The 20,811-nt window shown below is 33.7% G+C and overlaps 3 protein-coding genes across 8 annotated transcripts in view; all 3 read left to right on the plus strand.

Annotated features, from left to right (window-relative positions):
• Positions 1 to 6,082: 6,082 nt before the first annotated feature.
• LOC133293722 (uncharacterized) lies at positions 6,083 to 10,655 on the plus strand. Of its 2 annotated transcripts, none has more exons than XM_061492324.1 (5): positions 6,083 to 6,683; positions 7,629 to 7,891; positions 8,127 to 8,264; positions 9,497 to 9,745; positions 10,372 to 10,655. In XM_061492324.1, the coding sequence occupies exons 1-5, from the start codon at positions 6,095 to 6,097 to the stop codon at positions 10,483 to 10,485; spliced, it is 1,353 nt and encodes a 450-aa protein (XP_061348308.1). In that variant the 5' UTR covers positions 6,083 to 6,094; the 3' UTR covers positions 10,486 to 10,655. The 2 variants fall into 2 exon arrangements, with proteins under 2 accessions (XP_061348308.1, XP_061348309.1); XM_061492325.1 differs by having other exon boundaries at positions 9,506 to 9,745.
• Positions 10,656 to 11,245: 590 nt separating this feature from the next.
• LOC133293724 (pentatricopeptide repeat-containing protein At2g13600-like) lies at positions 11,246 to 13,861 on the plus strand. The gene has a single exon (XM_061492326.1). The coding sequence runs from the start codon at positions 11,246 to 11,248 to the stop codon at positions 13,859 to 13,861; it is 2,616 nt and encodes an 871-aa protein (XP_061348310.1).
• A 5,797-nt stretch (positions 13,862 to 19,658) lies between these two features.
• Positions 19,659 to 20,811, plus strand: part of LOC133293721 (probable protein arginine N-methyltransferase 6) — a 30,467-nt gene continuing 29,314 nt past the window's right edge. For all 5 annotated transcript variants that reach the window (XR_009749094.1, XR_009749095.1, XM_061492321.1 and 2 more), the window contains exon 1: positions 19,659 to 19,992. Coding sequence is in view for 3 of the 5 variants with exons in the window: in XM_061492321.1 (XP_061348305.1) it covers positions 19,729 to 19,992 (264 nt within the window). In the remaining 2 variants the exon portion in view is untranslated. The remainder of the gene's footprint in view (positions 19,993 to 20,811) is intronic.

Consider the following 20,811-nt stretch of genomic DNA (forward strand, 5'->3'; position numbering starts at 1 on the left):
TTTCCAACCGCTATCAGCGCGGGAACCACGCTAGTAGCACGAAGCTACCGGATGGAAGACAATACTCCCACGCTATCAGCGCGAAACTGGCGCTAGTAGCGCGGGAGGTGCGTGATAAATCTTAAACTTATCTCAGACTGTATCAGTAAAAGATTGGACCAAAATACACGATGAGGATTTGATCAAGATTTCTAAGCAAGGGCACAAACTCTAAATAAAGACTCAAACCCCCAGAGGAAACCATCTTTGGCTGGAGAGAATTGTGAGAACAGAGAATTGAGAGAATTCTTGGAGACTCACGCTGGAGATCAGGATTCCATCGAAGTTGAAGACTGAAGACCATTGATCTTTCATCTTCATCTTCTTCTTTTCTTTTTCTTTCATGAACAATTTTTATTTTAATTTGTTTAAGTCAGACATGAACATGTCTGGCTAATTTCTTTTTGTAGTTGGGATCACGAACCCAATGTGAATCATTTATATTTTTTGTATTGTTTTTATAAGTTAATCAGTTTAGATAGTTTTATTCTGCCTGTGTTAGTTTTTCCATATCCTTATTAGAATTGATCACTCTAATTATAGGACTTTGAGGGTTAGGGCTCACAATAGACATATTGGGATTTTAATCTGGACAAGGGTAGAATAACAATTGTGCATGACCTAGACATAGGCTTACATAGATTGCAGACTTTTAATTTATTTGCTTAATGCTTAATTCAAAAGGAATTACTAGGACACTAGAATTCTAAGTGGGTTAAAGGGTTGAAATCACTAAGACATTAAGGTTCAACTATTTTATAAGGAAATAGTAAATTGTCTGAGCTAACAAATTAGTTACTTATAAAATACAATATAGGAATATAAGGGAGGATCAGAGGTGAAGTGCATCCTGACCATAGTCTTTTTACAAATTTTAATCAATCTTATATTTTCTTGACATTCTTACATTCTTGCATTCTTTTAAATAGTATTGTATTTAAAATTCTGTTTTTAAAATTATAACAACCAATCACTTTCTCAAACCAATTTTCTTTTCCAATTAAAAAGGGAATAGTTAAAATTAGTCATTGGTGCATTAATCCTCGAGGGAACGATCTTTACTAATCACTTTTATTACTTGAAACGAACGGTATACTTGCCGATTTCGCAACTTCTAACTCCAAAAAAAGAAAAGGGGTTCAAGAAACCCCGAGAGCCTCTGCGAACAAGAAATCAAGCCTTGAATTCAGAAGCCAGAAAATGAAAATCAACGATTCAATGAAAGAAATGATAATGGAGAAAGATAAAGAAGAAGAATAGTTTCACTTTACCTTTGAGTTAATCCAATTTGACCTTCACAGCTGATGAATCAAAACCTTCGAGTGAACATGGGCGCTAATGTAAGAAGATTAGGGTTAAAGAAAAAAACGTGCAGCGAATAACCCGCAAGCTGACCCGCAAGTTGGTTCGATTTTTTTGAGCTGGTTCGGGTTGTCAGCTCATTTTTGCCAACTCAACTCGGTTCACTTTTTGTGGGTTACTTGCCAACCAGTTTGCCATCCCTAGCTGTAGCACATCTTAATCAATTTATGTGTTGAATTGTATAGAATTATTTAAAGGGTACCATAGGTCAAGGCATTTTTTTCTCATCCACTTCTCCTGTGCAGTTGAACGCTTTTGTTGATTCTGATTAGGCTTCCTGCCTTAACAGTAGACAGTTTGTGTTTGGATTTTGTATTTTTATTGAAGAATCTTTAATATCTTGGAAATCAAATAAAAAAAGTAATGTTTCTTGATCATTAGCTGAGGCCAAGTATAGGAGTATAGCTCATATCACTTGTGAAATTATGTGGTTGCTTTCTCTGCTGAAGGACCTTTATGTTTCTTACTCCACCCCTTCCTATTTGTTTTGACGATTAAGTAACCTTATGGATTATTGCCAATCTCTTTTTTCATAAGAGGGCAAAAATATTGAGCTAGATTTTCATCTTGTTTGAGAGCATATCCTTAAGGGTCACGTTCAAACATTTTATGTTTCTTTTTCCCATCAACTTACTGATCTGCTGCCCAAGGCACTACATTTTTCACACATTCAGAAGCTTATTTCCAATATAGGTGTGCTTAACATCCATACTCCATCTCGAGGGAGAGTTTTAATATATTATATATATATATATATATATATATATATATATATATATTTATACATGGGTTAAAAGTTTATCCTTTTTAAAAATATAAATTATATCATTTTAGCAATTTATAACTACGTACTACAGGTAATACATTGTTATGATATTAAAGTTGTACTTTTTTCACTTTCCACGTCAGCAAATAGTGTCTGAAGAGAAAGAAAAAGTATAAATTTAATATTTTAACCATGTATTACCTGTAGTACATAGTTATAAATTGCTAAAAAGACATAAGTTACATACTTTAGTATATGATGTTTACATTTCTACAGCTGTTGTACGTTCAACAGTCAAATACTTGCCTATATATGTGTGTGAAATCATTAAATGTGGGGAATCATAACCATACAAAAGGGAAAATCATTAAATGTGGGAAATCATAACCATACACTTGTCACTGTTGTACATAAAGCAAATATAGAAATGATTTTACCATATATATATATATATGTGTGTGTGTAAATATATAGGGCAGAATCATTTGACACTCGTATCAAACTTTGAAATTCAACACTAAATCTTAACCGATTGATTTCCTCCAATCAACAGTTATCATTTATTGAGAATCAAACTTATTAATTAATTATTAATTTCCAATAAATAATAATTGTTGATTGGAAAAAATAACGGTTAGGATATAAACTTATCTCAAGCTGCTTGAGAAATATTTTTCCCATATATATATATATATATATATATATATATATATATATATATATATGACTTTAATGTTTCTACAGTAAATGTAGATAAGTTATATACATTCACTCCCAAAACGACGTCGTTTTAGGCTCAATGTAGATAACTTATCTACATTGACCGTAGAAAAAATGAAATATGTATATATATATATATATGGAAAAATATACTCTTATGTTGTATGAGAGATTTTTCTCTCCTACATATACATCGATTTTCGTGTTACTTTTTTTTCTTTTTCTAGAGTGGATGGGTCCCACACATCATTATCTCTATTGTATGAGAGAGTTCTCTCCTATTGCATGAGATTAATAAAGACCTATATATATATATATTGGGCTTAACTAAATCGTACAAATATATATCAATGGTGATAAAGGAAGAGAGATAAAAAAAAGAATCATAACCATTTAAAGATAAATCAATTAATATAAGAAAATTAAAAAATAAAACAATAAAATTTTTTAGGTATACGGAGATAAATATATCTTAAGGTGTTTGAGAAATATTTTTCTTATATATATATACATATATATATGTGTGTAAAATTATATCTAAAGTTGTTGTACATGTATCAATGACAAATGTATGATTATGATTCTCTATATTTAATATTTTTACTTTATATATATATATATATATAGGTTAAAGCATTTAATGTGAGGAATAATAGGTTAAAGCATTTAATGTGAGGAATAATTATATATATATATATATATATATAGGTTAAAGCATTTAATGTGAGGAATAATAATCATATATATATATATAGGTTAAAGCATTTAATGTGAGGAATAATAATCATATATAAAGTGAAAATATTAAATGTAGAGAATCATAATCATACATCTGTCATTGATACAAATACAACAACTTTAGATATAATTTTACATACATATATATATATATACATATATATATATATACATATATATATATACATATATATATATATATATATATATATATGGCTTTAAGTAACGTTTCTAAAGTGAATGTAGATAAGCTATCTACATTCTCTTTCAAAATGATATCGTTTTGGGTTAAAAAATTATAATGAAAAAGACTATTATAACCCTGAAATAAATTATAATTACAAAAATATCTTGATTTCCACCTCTAAACGACGTTGTTTTAGGCTCAATGTAGATAAGTTATCTACATTGACAATAGAAAAGCGAACCCTATATATATAAAATTTCTCACTACTGCACGTGAAGCGACTGCAGAAAAATCGAACCTCTATGTATATACAACTTAAGGATTTAATGTGGGGAATATTTGCGTAGAGCAAATGAATATAACAGTAAACCCTTAATTTGGTTCTTCAAAAATTAAGGTATCGCCACTTTAGTTTTTTAACCTTTTTTTGCCACCAAATTAGTCCATCCAAGATTAAACTATCACTATATTAGGCTCTGTTTGATTACTGTTTTTAAAAACAGTTTTTTAGTTTTTAGAAGAAAAAAAACTCGTTTGATAGACTTGTTTTGTAAAATAAAAATTAAAAACTGTTATTATTTTTTTGTTTTTAGAATCAAATTTAGAGAACATTTGGGTTGTTTTTGTTTTCTGTTTTGGTTTTTAATTTTCAAAACAAAAAAAACACAGAAAACAACTATTTCCTTAATTATTCTACAAAACAGTTTTAAGAACAAAAAAACTAAAACACAATCAAACGTACCCTTAATCTTGCAAAGATTTGTTCTACCGAATCACTCCCTTAAAAAATTATCGCCAAATTTATTCGCGCAAAAGACTAAAGTGGTAACACAAGAGGAAGAAATTAGTGATTTGTTTTTTTAGTGACTAATTTGATAAAAAAAAAATAAAAAAATTCAATAGACTAATATGATGACAACTAGATTTTCCAGAGACTAAGTAAAAAAAAAACATTTTTTTAATAAAAAAATGTAGTTTCATCTTATTTTTTTCATAAACAAATTGAAGATTATATGATGCAAATGGAAAAGCATGTTTGTCCCTTCACCTAACGAAAGAGTATATCTGATGCAAGTGCAAATGCTAATAGGCACCGGATCAACAACAAGCGAGTTGGTTAAAATAAACCAAATGAATTATTTACGGTATTAATATAGTTTTATAAGAGTTATGTTGTAGGAAAAGTGATTGTATAATATTATAAAGATTCGTTTTGCGTGCTTAATTATTTTATTTTATTTTTGCTTTAGAAAGTGCAGGCTCCACAAAATGTTGTGTGTGTAAGAAATTTTTTTGTGTCATGTTAAAGGACAAACTAAAACCTAATTAATATTTCTCACATATTTTTATCTCATGTACATATAGAAAAGTATATAAAAAAAGTATAGAATTCATATGAGATTATGTGAAAATAAGAGAGATAAAATAATATATGAATCTCACTATTTACAATATTAATAAGGGGCATGTTATATTTACAAACTTTTTTGTTTATAAACTCTTACAAACTATATTATCTTCTCTCCGGAGAACACATGTTACACTATCTTCTCTCGGCAAAAGATAGTGTAATTTGTAAAAATTTGTACAAAAAGTTTGTAAACGGATCCTTCCCCTATTAATAATATATGAATCTCATTATTTACAATATATATTAATAGAGTAAATATCATTTTTGATCCTCAGCAAATTTCACATGCCCGCTTCAGTCTCTAACAAATAAAAAGACTATTCGTGGTCTCTAAGAAATTCAAAATGGATCCATTTAGTTGAAATCATGGTCCCTCACAAATTTAAAAAAGACCCACATTAGTCCCTCAAAAGGACTAAAATGGATCCACTTTAAATTTTTTAGTGATCACGAATAACCTTTTTATTTACTGGGAACTAAAGCGGGCATTATAATACTTACTGAGGACCGAAAAGGATATTTACTTATATTAATATAAGCAAGGTTATACTTACAACTTTTTTTTTTACAATCCCTTATAACCATATTTTAATACCGTTAATTTTCGTCAATCAACGGTTATTATTTATTGTAAATTAATAATTAATTAATAAATTTAATTTGTAAAAAATAATAATCGTTGATTGTCAAAAATTGACGATATTAAAATATAATTGTAAGAGGGTGTAAAAAAATAAAATTATAAATATAACCTAGCGTAAACAGTAAAAAAAAAAAAAAAAAAAAAAGGTCAACCTTGTCACCTTGGTGGAGATAAGAAAGAGAAGAAGCAATCAGTGAGTGTGTGCGTGCTGAGTGTAAACTGTTAACAATGAAGTCTAATTGCAGAAACATCCTCCTCGCGCTCTTGTTAGCAATAACAATATCATCGTCATCATCATCATCGGAAGAAGAAAACACCATCATATCTCGTTTCCAACAATACCTCAAAATCAACACTGCCCAACCCAACCCGCGTTACAATGAAGCAGTGGAATTCCTTACATCAGAAGCCAAGTCCCTCTCACTTGAATCCCAAACCATTGAGTTCGTAACAGGGAAGCCACTAGTTCTTCTCAAATGGCCAGGCACGAACCCTGACCTCACTTCCATTCTTCTCTATTCTCACACCGACGTGGTCCCCGCCGAACATGACAAGTGGACCCACCACCCTTTCACTGCTCACATCGATTCCGACGGTCGCGTCTACGCCAGAGGCTCTCAGGATATGAAGTGTGTAGGCATGCAATACCTCGAAGCTATTCGCCGCCTCAAGTCTCAACAACCACCCTTTCAACCACCGCGCTCCGTTTACTTGGCCTTCTCCCCCGACGAAGAGATTGGCGGTCACGACGGTGCTGGAAAGTTCTCTCAATCTGAGATCTTTCGCCAGTTGAATGTCGCCATAGTTCTTGATGAAGGTAAATAAAATTTTATTATATTATGTAATAATTTCATTCGATAAAAATAATCACAAATGCATGATAGATTAAATATCATTGTATCATCTTATCTATTGAGCGAAAAAATTTGATTTGACTACTAGAATCTTTCTCTCCATGACTTATTCCGAAAATGACAATCTTGGTGTGATGGGAGCATGAATATAAATAGGCTAAAGATTGACCTAGCATAACCCTAGTCAATAGTGTCTATTGAGTTCATCCATCATTGAGTCCGGTTGTAATGCCTCGTCTGCAGCCGGTTAATTAACATTTATATGATAGTAAGCGCAACATGTTCAACTTAATTTAATGCGGAAGCTAACTGAATACATTTTCTCTTTTTCCTTAAGTATTGTAAACTTTTTCACTTCCATGGCCAAAATAAAATGGACAACATTTCATCTGTATTTTGGACCACTGGGGATAATTCCCACAAAGATAATTTCAACCTGATTGACAGTTTAATATAATCCAGGTATACCACAATATAGATAAAACATATTGCCCAACCATCCATGGCCTAGGCTATCTCATAATCATACTGCCTGAAAATAATGTCCATCATGTTACTCCGGTCAGACACCAATACCTACACTGTGATACCTAACTAGGCCTAATAACAATAGATGTTAAAAGCTCAACTTATTATGATCACAATGAGTTCATCATATTAATTAAATTGGAATATCCATTAACTCGATTAACTTTAAAATGTAAAAACTAATTACTAAATATTGTCCACAGATAGGAAAATTTTCAACATATTATTCAATCTGAGTGGATTCTCTCATGTTAAGTGATGTGCACATTTGGATAGGGAGTGAGGAAAGGATAATTGTTGATTTGTCTATGAACTGCTGAGATCGTCTCACATTACTTGATTATCTTTGACTAATTCATTTAGTTTTTACAAATGGACAGGGTTGGCTTCGCCGGATGAGCACTACAGGGCGTTTTATGCGGAGAGGAGCCCGTGGTGGATGGTGATCAAGGCTGTTGGGGCACCAGGCCATGGTGCCAAGCTGTATGATAACACTGCTATGGAGAATCTCTTGAAGAGTATTGAAAGCATTAGAAGGTTTCGCGCCTCGCAATTCGACTTGGTCAAGGCTGGCTTGAAGGCTGAAGGGGATGTGGTTTCTGTTAATATGGCCTTCTTGAAGGCTGGAACTCCATCTCCAACTGTAAGTCAACTCCATCAAGCTTGCCTTGTCTTGTGTAATATATAATGTGGTTACTATATGAATAGATATAGAATTATCATATCAATGTTCAATTATTCATTTGTGTGGAATCCACAAACAAAGATAATGACAGATATCGCATGTGTGTGTGCGCGCGCTAAGAGATCCCAGAAAATATTATGGTTAAATTTCCTCCTGGATCATTATATTCTGTCTGTCTTTTGCTGTCCACCAGGGTTTTGTCATGAATTTGCAGCCATCTGAAGCAGAAGCTGGATTTGATATTAGGGTACCACCAACTGCTGATCATGAATCATTGGAGAGACGCATTGCTGAAGAATGGGCACCTATTTCGCGCAATATGTCATTCAGTGTAATTGGCTAATTATCCACTCTTTGCTTTATATTTATCCTCCATGTATTGTAAATACACCCAGCTAATAGTTGGCTCACTGCTTTGCCTTTCACTTTCATAGAAATTTGCAGCCATAGAAGCATTTCTATCGATGATTAAGCCTTGGAACTTTTTTTTTTAGAACTAACACATATACTAGAACATATCTAATTATAGCCTTCATCTTCTGCAATTTATATACCTTTTCATTTTCAATGAGAAAAAGTTAATGTCATGGGTGATGTTGCTCGGTGTTTTGGTCTAGAACAAAGTAAACTAAAGAAAAAAAGGGCTGAAGATACCATTTCTAACCAGTACTAAGCCAAAGTTAAATAGAAAGAGCATCAAAATGTCAAGTAGTTTATTAGAAGTATGTGATTTTGATTATTCTGAATTCCGCATAAAATATAACTTAAAAGCTTATAAAAAACTATGAAGTTTTTCTTGCTTTGTTTCAAATAATAGATAAACCTTTTCATTGCCAAGTATCTACCTAGCAGTTATAAAAGATAGATTTGTATCCTCTTACTGCTTAGGTTGGTTAGATGTTCGGGTAATTAACCATTCTATTGGTGGTTTGCGTCAATTGAAGTATTCTGTATGTTGTTCATTATAAGGTCTGTTGTGTCAATTGGTTCAATTTTATTCTGTTCGTTAGATTCAGAATCCTTCAAGCTTCTGCCTGCTGCAGGTGCCTTCCTTTTTTTGATTTGTGTACTTGTGTGGGGTGTGGGTGTGGATGTAAGTGTGTGTATTTGTCTAACATGTTCGGATGACTGTAATTGCACAATTGTTTAATAGAGCAAATGATAAAAATAAATAAAATGAAATATATTGAAATTAATAAATTAATTCAAATTCTGTATTATTCAAGCTAGAAGGAAGAGTGGAAGACATTTATTATGGTATTTGTTTTGTTTGGGGGATTAATTCTGGTTAGGCTTTATGAATTTAAATGGAGAAGGAAAAACCAGATAATGGTAAAGTGGGTTTTAAATTTTAACATCACAGATTGACCTACCAGATAATGGCAAGGATAAAGAATGTCTTTGGAATAAACTGACTTTAAAAGGATGGTTACAACTGCCATTCTGCGTTATCACTTTCAGTCAAATTTTTATTTGTATGCAACATGATTGATTATTTAAAAACTTTACTCTTTTTCAAAACAAATTACCCCTTAATTAGATTCTCCATCTCATATCTTTTAGCTTGGGCAGTTCAAACAGAAGGTACCTGTGCATGATGCGTCTGGGAAACCAGTCCTCACTAAAACTGACAGTTCCAATCCCTGGTGGGTACTGTTAGAAAACGCAGTCCAAAAAGCTGGTGGGAAACTTGGTAAGCCAGAGGTCTTTCCTGCCTCTACAGATTCGCGCTACTTCCGCAATCTTGGATTGCCAGCAATTGGATTCTCACCTATGGCAAACACTCCTATTCTACTCCATGACCACAATGAGGTGATTCCTTTAATTTATTGTGTGCATAATTGATCATTTTGCTAGTATCCTCATCTACACTAATGATATCATTGTCTGTAGAATGATATGTCCGAATTGTTATTTAGAACTAAGACATGCTTTAAGTCCTAATTAAGATAAGGCTTTCATGATGATGCATTGAATTAGCTCTATTATGGCTAAAAAAATGTAGTCCTGGACACGAATTTTTCAGGTTGATTTTATCTTTTAATTTATTTCTTTGTTTCTTGATTCAGTTGTTGGCATACTTGGGTTTATTTTAGCCTCCTTTTCTATGGCTTATTTGCCAGACCAGAGATTAGTTTGTAGGAAAATGTTTTTATATAATACAATGTATCCTAATGGGAGAAGTTAGTGCCAGAACGTTGTGGTTACAAAAAATCACAATGTTTTGTCTTTTTTTTGGACAGATTCTCTTACAGATCAGTGGCATAGAAATCAAGTTTTTTTTTCCTTCCTTTTTTTTTTTAGTGTGTGAACTGTGAAGTGAAATTGCACTAGTGTTCCTCTATACTAATTCACTACCATTCTTCTGCAAGCATTTACTGTAACTGCATTTAGTTTGGAGTTCAACTTTGACGTGAGCATTATTTCTCTTTTTGCAGTTTCTGAACAAAGATGAATACTTGAAAGGGATTAAGATCTATGAGTCAATAATTAAGGCATATGCATCCTTCGATGATCTTGGAAGAGATGGAGGATCCAGAGATGAATTATGAGCAAGTCGTGTGGCACCTCCTCCATTCTTAATTCCCATTTTCTGCCTTTCCTCAATGTAACATTATATGTAACAATATAGAAGAAAAAACAACTCGGTTATAAACTTTGCACTAAGCAACTTAGCCCTTGCGCCTATGTTATTCTTAAATAAATTTTCTTTACATAATATCGTTACGGAAAATCACTGTTATGTCTGCTTGTGTTAATTGATTAGTTTGCTTCTAAAAAGTGCCTTACCTTAATAAATTAATTAAAGGTTCGTCACTTCTATTGTTGCTGTAGATCAAAAAATTTGCAGCAAACATATTTACACTAAGATCGGTATGTGAATTTCTAGCATTTCATATCCTGACCTTTTATGTGTTGTTGTAAAAACAAATTTATGGGGCGACAACAGAAGAATATTTTTCATTAATTAATTAGGAACTCATAAAACAAGGACTACAACATCATTTAATCTAATCTAATTGGATATGAACAAGGCCTATGCTTGTAATATAAAAGTTACTTATTATCATAGGGCAGGTTATATTTACAAATTTTTTTGTTTACAAACTATACTATGTTCTCCCGGGAGAACACTGATTACACTATATTCTTCTGAAAGAACATAGTGTAATTTATAAAAAAATTCAAAAAAAAATTATAAACGAATCCTTCATCACGTGAACACTTAAATCATACATATGCCAATTGTTAAGATTTATGTTAGAAGTGGGACATGCATAGTGATAGAGGTACTTCTCTTTCGCAAGTGAAATGTCTTACATGCAAATATCTCAAAAGTTTTACGATGCTTTCAAGATTTGTGGGTCTCCACCCATTGCACGCAAACTTCACGCCCAACTCATACTCTCCGGTTTGGACGCTTCCATCTTCTTACTAAACAATCTACTGCACATGTACTCCAACTGTGGCTTGATAAATGATGCTTTTCTGGTTTTCAGTGAGGCCAATGATCGTAATAACTTTACTTGGAATACAATGATCCATGCCTTTGTTGATTCGGGTCGGATGAGGGAAGCAGAGCACTTGTTTGATGAAATGCCTGTGAGAGTTAGAGACTCTGTTTCTTGGACCACCATGATATCTGGTTATTGTCAAAATGGGCACCCTGAGGATAGCATCAAAACTTTTGCTTCAATGCTTCGGGACTCTAATTATCAAATTCAAAACTATGATCTCTTTTCATCTACTTGTGCAATGAAGGCTTGTGGCTGCCTTGGAAACACTCAATTGGCTCTTCAGTTGCATGCCCATGTTATCAAGTTACGTTTAGAAACCCAAACTTGTATTCAGAATTCCCTTGTTGATATGTATGTTAAGTGTGGAGCAATCACTATGGCCGAGACTGTTTTCTTCATCATTGAAAGCCCAAGTTTGTTTTGTTGGAACAGTATAATTTATGGTTATTCTCAATCGTATGGACCCTATGAAGCTCTAAGTATATTCACTCGAATGCCTCAACGTGATTGTGTTTCTTGGAACACGCTGATCTCAGCTTTCTCTCAACATGGTCTTGGGGTTCACTGTCTTAGTTTGTTTGTAGAGATGTGCAATCAGGGTTTTAGGCCCAATTTCATGACTTATGGTAGTGTGCTTAGTGCATGTGCCAGCATTTCTGATCTGGATTGGGGTACCCATTTGCATGCTCGGATTCTTCGCATGGAACATAGCCTGGATGCGTTTTATGGAAGTGGTCTGATAGATATGTATGTGAAATGTGGATGCTTAGGATTGGCAAGGCGTGTGTTTAACAGTTTAGGGGAACATAATCAAGTTTCTTGGACTTGTTTGATCAATGGGGTTGCACAGTTTGGACTTGATGGAGATGCTTTGGTACTATTTAACCAAATGAGGCAGGCTTCTGTGGCGTTGGATGATTTTACTCTTGCCACGGTTCTTGGGGTTTGTTCAGGTCAAAATTATGCTGCCATCGGTGAACTACTTCATGGATATACAATCAAATGTGGGATGGATTCCTCTGTTCCTGTAGGGAATGCAGTCATTACAATGTATGCTAAGTGTGGAGATACTGAGAAAGCTAATCTTGCATTTAAATCAATGCCAATTAGAGATACCATATCATGGACGGCAATGATCACTGCATTCTCTCAGAATGGAGACATTGACAAATCCAGGGAATATTTTAATACAATGCCTGAGCGTAATGTAATAACTTGGAACTCTATGTTAAGCACATACATTCAACATGGCTTTGCAGAAGAAGGCCTGAAGTTGTATGTTTTGATGAGAAGCAAAGGAGTCAAACCAGATTGGATCACTTTTGCAACCTCAATCAGGGCCTGTGCTGACTTGGCTATTATAAAACTTGGGATACAAGTTGTATCTCATGCTATAAAGTTTGGACTCAGTTCAGATGTTTCAGTTGCAAATAGTATTGTTACCATGTATTCAAGATGTGGACAAATCAAAGAAGCACAGAAAGTTTTTGGCTCGATATACGATAAAAACCTGATTTCCTGGAACGCTATGATGGCAGCATTTGCTCAAAATGGTTTAGGTTTGAAAGTAATTGAAACATTTGAGGATATGTTGAAAACGGAGTGCAAACCTGATCATATAAGCTATATTGCTGTTTTATCTGGTTGCAGCCACATGGGGCTTGTAGTTGAAGGGAAACATTACTTTGATTCCATGACTCAAGTTTTTGGCATTTCTCCAACAAATGAACACTTTGCTTGTATGGTAGATCTTCATGGACGAGCAGGGTCACTAGACAAGGCCAAGAATTTGATAGATGAAATGCCTTTTAAGCCAAATGCCACTGTTTGGGGTGCTCTACTAGGAGCATGCCGAATCCATCACGATTCAAGACTAGCAGAAACTGCTGTGAAGAAGTTGATGGAACTAAATGTTGAAGATTCTGGAGGTTATGTACTTCTAGCAAATATATATGCTGAGAGTGGAGAATTAGAAGGTGTTGCTGACATGAGAAAGCTGATGAAAGTAAAAGGAATTAGAAAGAGTCCAGGTTGTAGCTGGATAGAGGTTGATAACAGGGTACATGTGTTCACTGTAGATGACACTAGTCATCCACAGATAAAGGAAATTTATGTAAAACTGGAGGAGATGATGAAGAAGATAGAAGATACAGGTAGATATATTACTGCAGTCTCTTCTGCTCATAGGAGTAAGAAATACCATAGTGAAAAACTTGCCTTTGCTTTTGGGTTGCTCAGTTTGCCATCTTGGATGCCTATACATGTAATGAAGAATCTCCGTGTTTGCCATGATTGTCACTTGGTAATAAAGCTATTGTCTTTTGTCACCTCAAGGGAACTTATCATGAGGGATGGATATCGATTTCATCATTTCAAAGATGGGTTTTGCTCCTGTGGAGACTATTGGTAATCTGTGGAACACATTTGTTATATTCTTCCCCTCTTGTTTGGGTATCTCTACCCATCTGGATGAGACTAATCCCTTCGTTTGAGACTAATCCCTTCGTGGGGTAGAGCGCGAAGGTTTTATGTCACTGACTCAAAGTTGATTTGCCTAGGAATTGAATCATACACCTTCCAGTTGTGCCACCCCTCGAGGTTTCCCTCCCATAGCTTTTGTTTTCTCCATTATTACTTCTCAAAAGCAGGCAATTATTATTTGACAAGAGTAGATTCATTGTACTATAGTTATAGCACCAGTTTTTATTTAAATAGGAGTTTTGCATGTGAGAACTAGCAATTTTAACAGTCATATAATGCTTAACTTCTCCTGATAGCTCTTTTGGCATAAAAATACCAACAATTGTTGTTGCTGAAACTTGATTCCAAAAATAATGGTTAAAGTTTGTTCCTTTAATTAGAATGAATAAATGACTGGGACCACAGTTGCTTGAATTTTTGTTTATAAAACATGGAGGGTGAAGCTGAGTTAGATGAGGGTGAAGCTGAGTTAGATGAGTGTAAGTACAGTTTGAGATTCAATGTCGGACAAAAAAATTAATTTATTGCAAATTAAATAAAAAATTACGAATTTATTGTTGTTTTTAAATTATTTACAAATATATTGCAGGATGTCACGTCTCGATTGAGCGTGACTATTCACGCTTAGGCATCATATCTCATAAAAACACGCCTAAAAAAGGTATATCCTAATCATCAGTCACGCCGGTAAGAGGCGTGACCTTGTTAGATGCAAAATCCTTCGAAGAATCCGTATGAAAAACAAACCAAATTAACCACCAATAAAATACCACAATACATGGTGCCAAAAGTTATCCACCACTTTGTGTATTAAGTCGTTGAATAAACAAAGGTTAATATGCCTACGAGTTCGGGATGCACTTGGCATTAGGGTTGTCAAAAACGAGCTGTCAACCCGAGCCAACCCGGCTCGTTTCAACTCGTGAAAAAACGAGCCAACCCGCGGGTCAAATGAGCCAACGTAAAAGAATACAAAATATAATATACAAAATGGACAAAACCCACACATGTTGTCATCATTTTTCTTCCTTCTCTAAATCTAAGTCCCTAATCTTCTCACATCCATGCCATTTTTATATTGTTAGGCTGTGCTGGCTCTGTTTGGTTCAAATATCTTACCCACCTGGTAGCAAGTGATTCTGATTGTTTCTGGATGTTGATGCAAATTTGTTATGAAGAAAATTTGAAACTAAAATATTTTGCTTTTATTTCTCATTTTGTAACCATTTGTTTAAGCTAATGGAAGCTACATAGCAGGTGCATTAATACTACAGGGTCATTTAAATAGGCTGAAAACGAGCCAACCCATGAGCAATTTTCGAGCCAACCCGCGAGCCAATTTTCGAGCCAACTCGCGAGCCTATTTTCGAGTCAACCCACGAGCCATATTTTTGAGCCAACCCGCGAGCCAATCCTAACCCGACTCGGGTCGGGTTGTGTTGGGTTTTCTGGCTCCTTTTTTTTTCGAGTCAACCCTAACCCGGCTCGTTTTTTTCGGGTTGAATGCGGGTTGGGTCGGGTCGGGCCGGGTTGGCCCGTTTTGCCAACCCTACTTGGCATTAAACGGACAAGTCCAAAAATGAGATATGGAGAATTAAAAGTGAGGAACCATATTTTCCACCCACAGCAAGTTGACAGAGGTTGCATAACCACGTTCTTGGAAAGTTTGAGAGGTTGCAAATCCAAATCCAAATATGGCGGGATTTTTTTTATCTCGGGAAAATTACAAAAAAATGTTTGGTAGGCTAACATTTTTGTCAAAAATGTTGAGTTATTTTTATAATGCTATGTTTGGTTGGTTGTGGAATATATGTAGGAATATGGAACAAAATTATGAAATTATCCACCATGTTTGAAAATTTGGTTTAAGAGAAAAGTGTTTATCATTTTAAATGACATAAAGTTATGTCATTTTAAGAGAGAGATAGACACAAAATAATTTTTTATTTTAAATTTAAATTAAATAAAACCTCCCACTTTCTCCCAATGATTTACATTCATTGTGTTTATCTCTATCTTAAAATGACATAACTTATGTCATTTAAAATGACAAACATCAAACCCTTGTTTTAAACGTTCTTTTTATAAGAGGGTGTCTCCGTCTTGGTTTGTTAAACAAGATGACGTGTTTTTTAAACAAGTTTAGCCTATCAAACATTTTTTTGTAACTTCTCCGAGATAAAAAAAATCCTGCCATATTCTAGGTAACTTTTTTTTTTTTCTGGTAAAAAAAACATCTCCCATACCAAACGCCCGCTAGGGGTATGACGCCCAACTTGTTGTGGGTGGAAAAAATGGTTCCTCACTTTTAATTCTCCATATCTCATTTTTGGCCAATGGCGGAGTCAGGTACATCCTCGGTGTGGCATCGACCCAAGCTAAATTTTAACAAATTATACTTATTATATGTAATTATATAATTAATTATAATTTGCCCCGAGTTACAATTTGTATTTTGGCCCTATCTAAAACTTAAAATATTTTTGGTAAGAGATTTGGGTAAGTTATTAGGTTATGTGTTCAATTTTTACTTTTATAAAAATTAAATTTAATAAAATTATAATTCTTCTTGGTACTGCCTGCTCATGTGCTCTATATTTAATATAATTTAAATAGGGAGAGATATATTTATAAACTTTTTATTTATAAACTCTTACAAACTACGGTATGTACTCTCGAAAGTACACTAGGTAACACTATGTACTTCCGGAGTATATAGTATAATTTGTAAAAATTTGCAAAAAAAAATTTATAAATGAATTTGTCCCCAATTTAAATATATTATTATGTGAACTAACTAAAGTTTAGAAAAATAAATACACGTAAAATTTTTTGGCCTTGAGCCCGGCTCCACCACTGTTTTTGGACTTGTCCGTTTAATGCCAAGTGCATCCCCAACTCGTAGGCAACGTAGCATATTAACCTTTGTTTATTCAACGACTTAATACACAAAGTGGTGGAGAACTTTTGGCACCATGTATTGTGGTATTTTATTAGTGGTTAATTTGGTTTGTTTTCCATACGGATTCTTCGAAGGATTTTGCAACTAACAAGGTCACGCCTCTTACAGGCGTGACGTAAGATTGGGTTACGTTTAGGCGTGTTTTTATGGGGTATAAAACCTACATTAGACGTGAATAGTCACACCCAATCGGGGCGTGACATCCTGCAATACATTTGTAAATAATTTGAAAACAACAATAAAATTGTAATTTTTTATTTAATTTGCAATAAATTAATTTTTTTGCCTTCAATGTCGCCACCAAATTCTGAACCCTCACACAAGAGAGGGAGAACCTTGAAAACTCAGGTGTGATCGGAAAGGGTAATTTCCAAACATATGAATTTGACTTTATTTAAAGATTTTCCGAAATTTACAAACATAATTAATTAGAGGATGAGCCTAAAGCGGTGTGGTAAAATTATTCTTTTGTGACTGAAAATTTATCAGTTTGAATCCAAAAAAAAGATCAATGCTAATTTTAAAATAACAAAGGAAAATAGACCAGTCACGACCTTCTATCTTCCTCTATACATTTCAAGCCTCGTACATTTATTCTTGTCAAAGAAATTAGAGAATCTTATGTGTGAATTTTTATGATGATATTGTAGGGAAGGTTGTTAACCATTGATAAATAAATTAATATTTTTTTACCTTGTATTTCAATAATTTTTTTCTTTTATCTAGAGTAAATACCCAAATTGGCTCATGACAAAAAACTCGGTATCTAATTTAGTCCATAACAAAAATAAATTAGTTGGATAGTCTCCAACAAAAACAAATAAATCCCAAATGATCCTTCTGTTAATCCCAGCTCCAACGTCGTTCCAGCTCCGTCAATGACGCTGTGTGTTTGGGATTAATAGAAGGATCAACATGGGACCTATTTGTCTTTGTTGGGGACTATCCAACTAATTTATTTTTGTTAGGGACTAAAATGGATACCGAGTTTTTTGTCAGGGACCAATTTGGATATTTACTCTTTTATCTATTATTATTGATTTATTTGTTAGTAGTTGAGAATATTTTACATATATTTTTTTTTTTGTGTTTGCTTAAAATTAAAAGGAGCCCTTGTTCTAAACAAGGCCGAACATGAATTATACTAATATTTTGGTTATTAAACAAAGGGGATTCAACTTCTCATGTTACTGCAGAAGTTAATCTTATACTATTTTTCACATAAAAATTGATATATATATATATATATATATATATATATAAAACAATAGAGCCCACTATTATTTGTCGAGCGGAAAACAATTTTCGGTCAACAAATGTATCTATGACACATTCCACATCTTCATCATCACATATATCGTTACCAATGTAGTATATAACATCCTTACCAACTGTATACTCTACCCTGGCCATCATCCGCTGAACGCATTGCAGCCCTAATTTTTGGTGAATTCTCCCCTTTAGCTCATTGTATGTAGTGTCCCGTTTGATTTTCAACATTTTTGTTTTTCCTTTAAATTGAACACCATTGGGGCCTTCATAATGCTTTCCATCATAGTAGACCATTGTTACATACATGTTTGGACTTGTGCTCATCTTTCACACGAATTTGGGAGTAGGATTCTGAAATTGGGGGTCTGGACTTGTTCAATGACAATGATTTCACAATATTAAAGCTTTAGAGATGGTGGGATAAAATAGAATCGTGATTGCAAGGATTACAGATGACAAACAAGAGAGATATTAGTTTACAAAATGATAATATTTGAAATGAGACTGAGAAATGGCAAGATATAGGATTTATGCCGACATTTAATCGATTAAATATTGTGTCTTAATCGATTAAATATCCTTAAATTTAATCGATTAAGAGGGATATTTAATCCATTAAATTTCGGGTCAATGTTATTCCTGAATTTTGATCATTTCATCGATTAAATCTTCAAGTTAATCGATTAAAGAGGTGTGGATATTTCTAGATGAGGGACAAATTGATTATTAATTAATTAATGAGGAACAAATGAGTCAAAAAGTCGCCTTAAACAAAAGAAGGGAGAGGATTATGGTTGAGTTCAAACTTGGTCATATTGTGGTCATCAACTTCTCTTTTAAGTTTAAATCATGTTTCATATTGTTATTTGTAAATTAATTTTTTTTATTTTTCCACTGGATTCGTGGATTGTACCTTTAATTCGGACAAGGACCACAAAGATCACAATATTTTTAATGTAGTTACATACTTAGGGTTTGACTTCTAAACTATTAATTAAGTTGGAATAATCACTACCAATTAATTCAAGTGCTTGATAATATTTGCACTTTTTTTAATTTTAAAAATAAAAATAAAAATAAAAAGATAATGTATGGCCATATGTATTATATTGTCTAAAAATAATAGGGTTTAATGTTTTTGATTTTACAGTAGTAAATTTTTTTGTGTTACACTAATATACAAGTGAGTGAATCTTATTGTAAAGAAAAATGAAAAAAATTAATAAAACCCACACTTTTATATAAATATAGCAGATGAGTTTTTTTTCGGATAGTGTAAATAACATTATTATTATAATTTTTTATTTTTTTTTGGGATCGCAGTGCAAAAAATAAAGTTAAGAGGTCATGTCCATGTGGGCGGGAACTAAAATGGAAAATTAGATTTAAGACAAAAATTACAACAACAAAAAAGAGAGAGAGAGAGAAAAAAAAGAAAGAATTGTGTATTTATTTAGCTGAGTTGAGAAATGAGAATAGAAGAGAGGGTGTGAGGCGCTGTTGGAAGTGCGTGGTACTTGGTTGGGTAAGTTTCGAAAGAGAGTGAGTTGAGTGAGTGAGTAATGTTTTCGAAGGAGAATAATAGTAACGGCTACACGCAACAGCCGCCGCCACCACCACCACCACCGGGAATGGGGCACAGTCACACTCACAGAGAGCGTGTCCGTCGTGGCACTCGCAGGTCACGTGCTTCCGCTTCCAATTCCCTTAGGGTTTGTGACAGTGAACAACAACAACAGCAGCATCATCCAACTCCTTGCACCGATTTCGACATGGCCTATTTCCATTCCTATGCTCACCTTGGTATCCATCAAGAGATGATCAAGGTTCTTCTCTACCTTTTTCTTCCTCTCTTTATTTCAATCAATTTTTTTTTGGTTACTTTCTTCGATTGTTTCTCAATTACAGCAACGAACATCGCGTGTGAAATTTGAATTTCATAAACCCTAGTTTGCCGTGTTGTTATTATTCTTCGTGTTCAATTTCATACAGTTACTTGTTCTTATATTGAGCTTTGTATTTCTTCATACTTTTATGTGGTAGACTAGAAAATTGTGCGAATAAAAACACGTTTTAAGTGAGGAGTTTGACTTCTACTTGTTAATGTATGAACAATTCATAGAAAATCTGATTAGTTTTTTGGTTTGATCTTTTGGAGTTATCCTAACAATTGTTTTTCCTTGTGAATGGATGTTGATTGTATCTTGCACATCAAATTGATTAATAAATTGTAATTTTTCCTCAATTCTCTCCATTACAAGTTCCTTTTACTAAAATTAAATAACTGAAGTGTATTGTTTGTTCTGTTATGGCGGATGTCTAAACCTCCCCTAGTTGAACTTTTACTCCTTTCTTTCTAATATAATTCTTTCTGTGAAATCATAAACCCACAAATGGGTGGCCCTAGGTCCTTGGAACAATTTTTGATGGTTTTGGTAGAAGTGAAGAGGCTAAAGTCTTGTGGCCTTGTGGCATGCGGTATGTGCTACAATTTGGTGCAAATGGTTGGGACATGATAGGCCCTTTGCTTCTATTTTGTGTAAAGCTCATTATCATAACGCGGTTTCCCTAACAGATATGCTGAGAGATTGGGCAGCATTGTTTCATTGATGTCTTCTTTGTAATTTGTTGTTTTGTGTTTTGCT

This window comes from Gastrolobium bilobum, unplaced genomic scaffold (genome assembly GCF_033153095.1).
Source record: "Gastrolobium bilobum isolate Gb01-03AN ecotype WA unplaced genomic scaffold, APGP_CSIRO_Gbil_v1 utg56912, whole genome shotgun sequence".
Lineage (NCBI taxonomy): Eukaryota > Viridiplantae > Streptophyta > Magnoliopsida > Fabales > Fabaceae > Gastrolobium > Gastrolobium bilobum.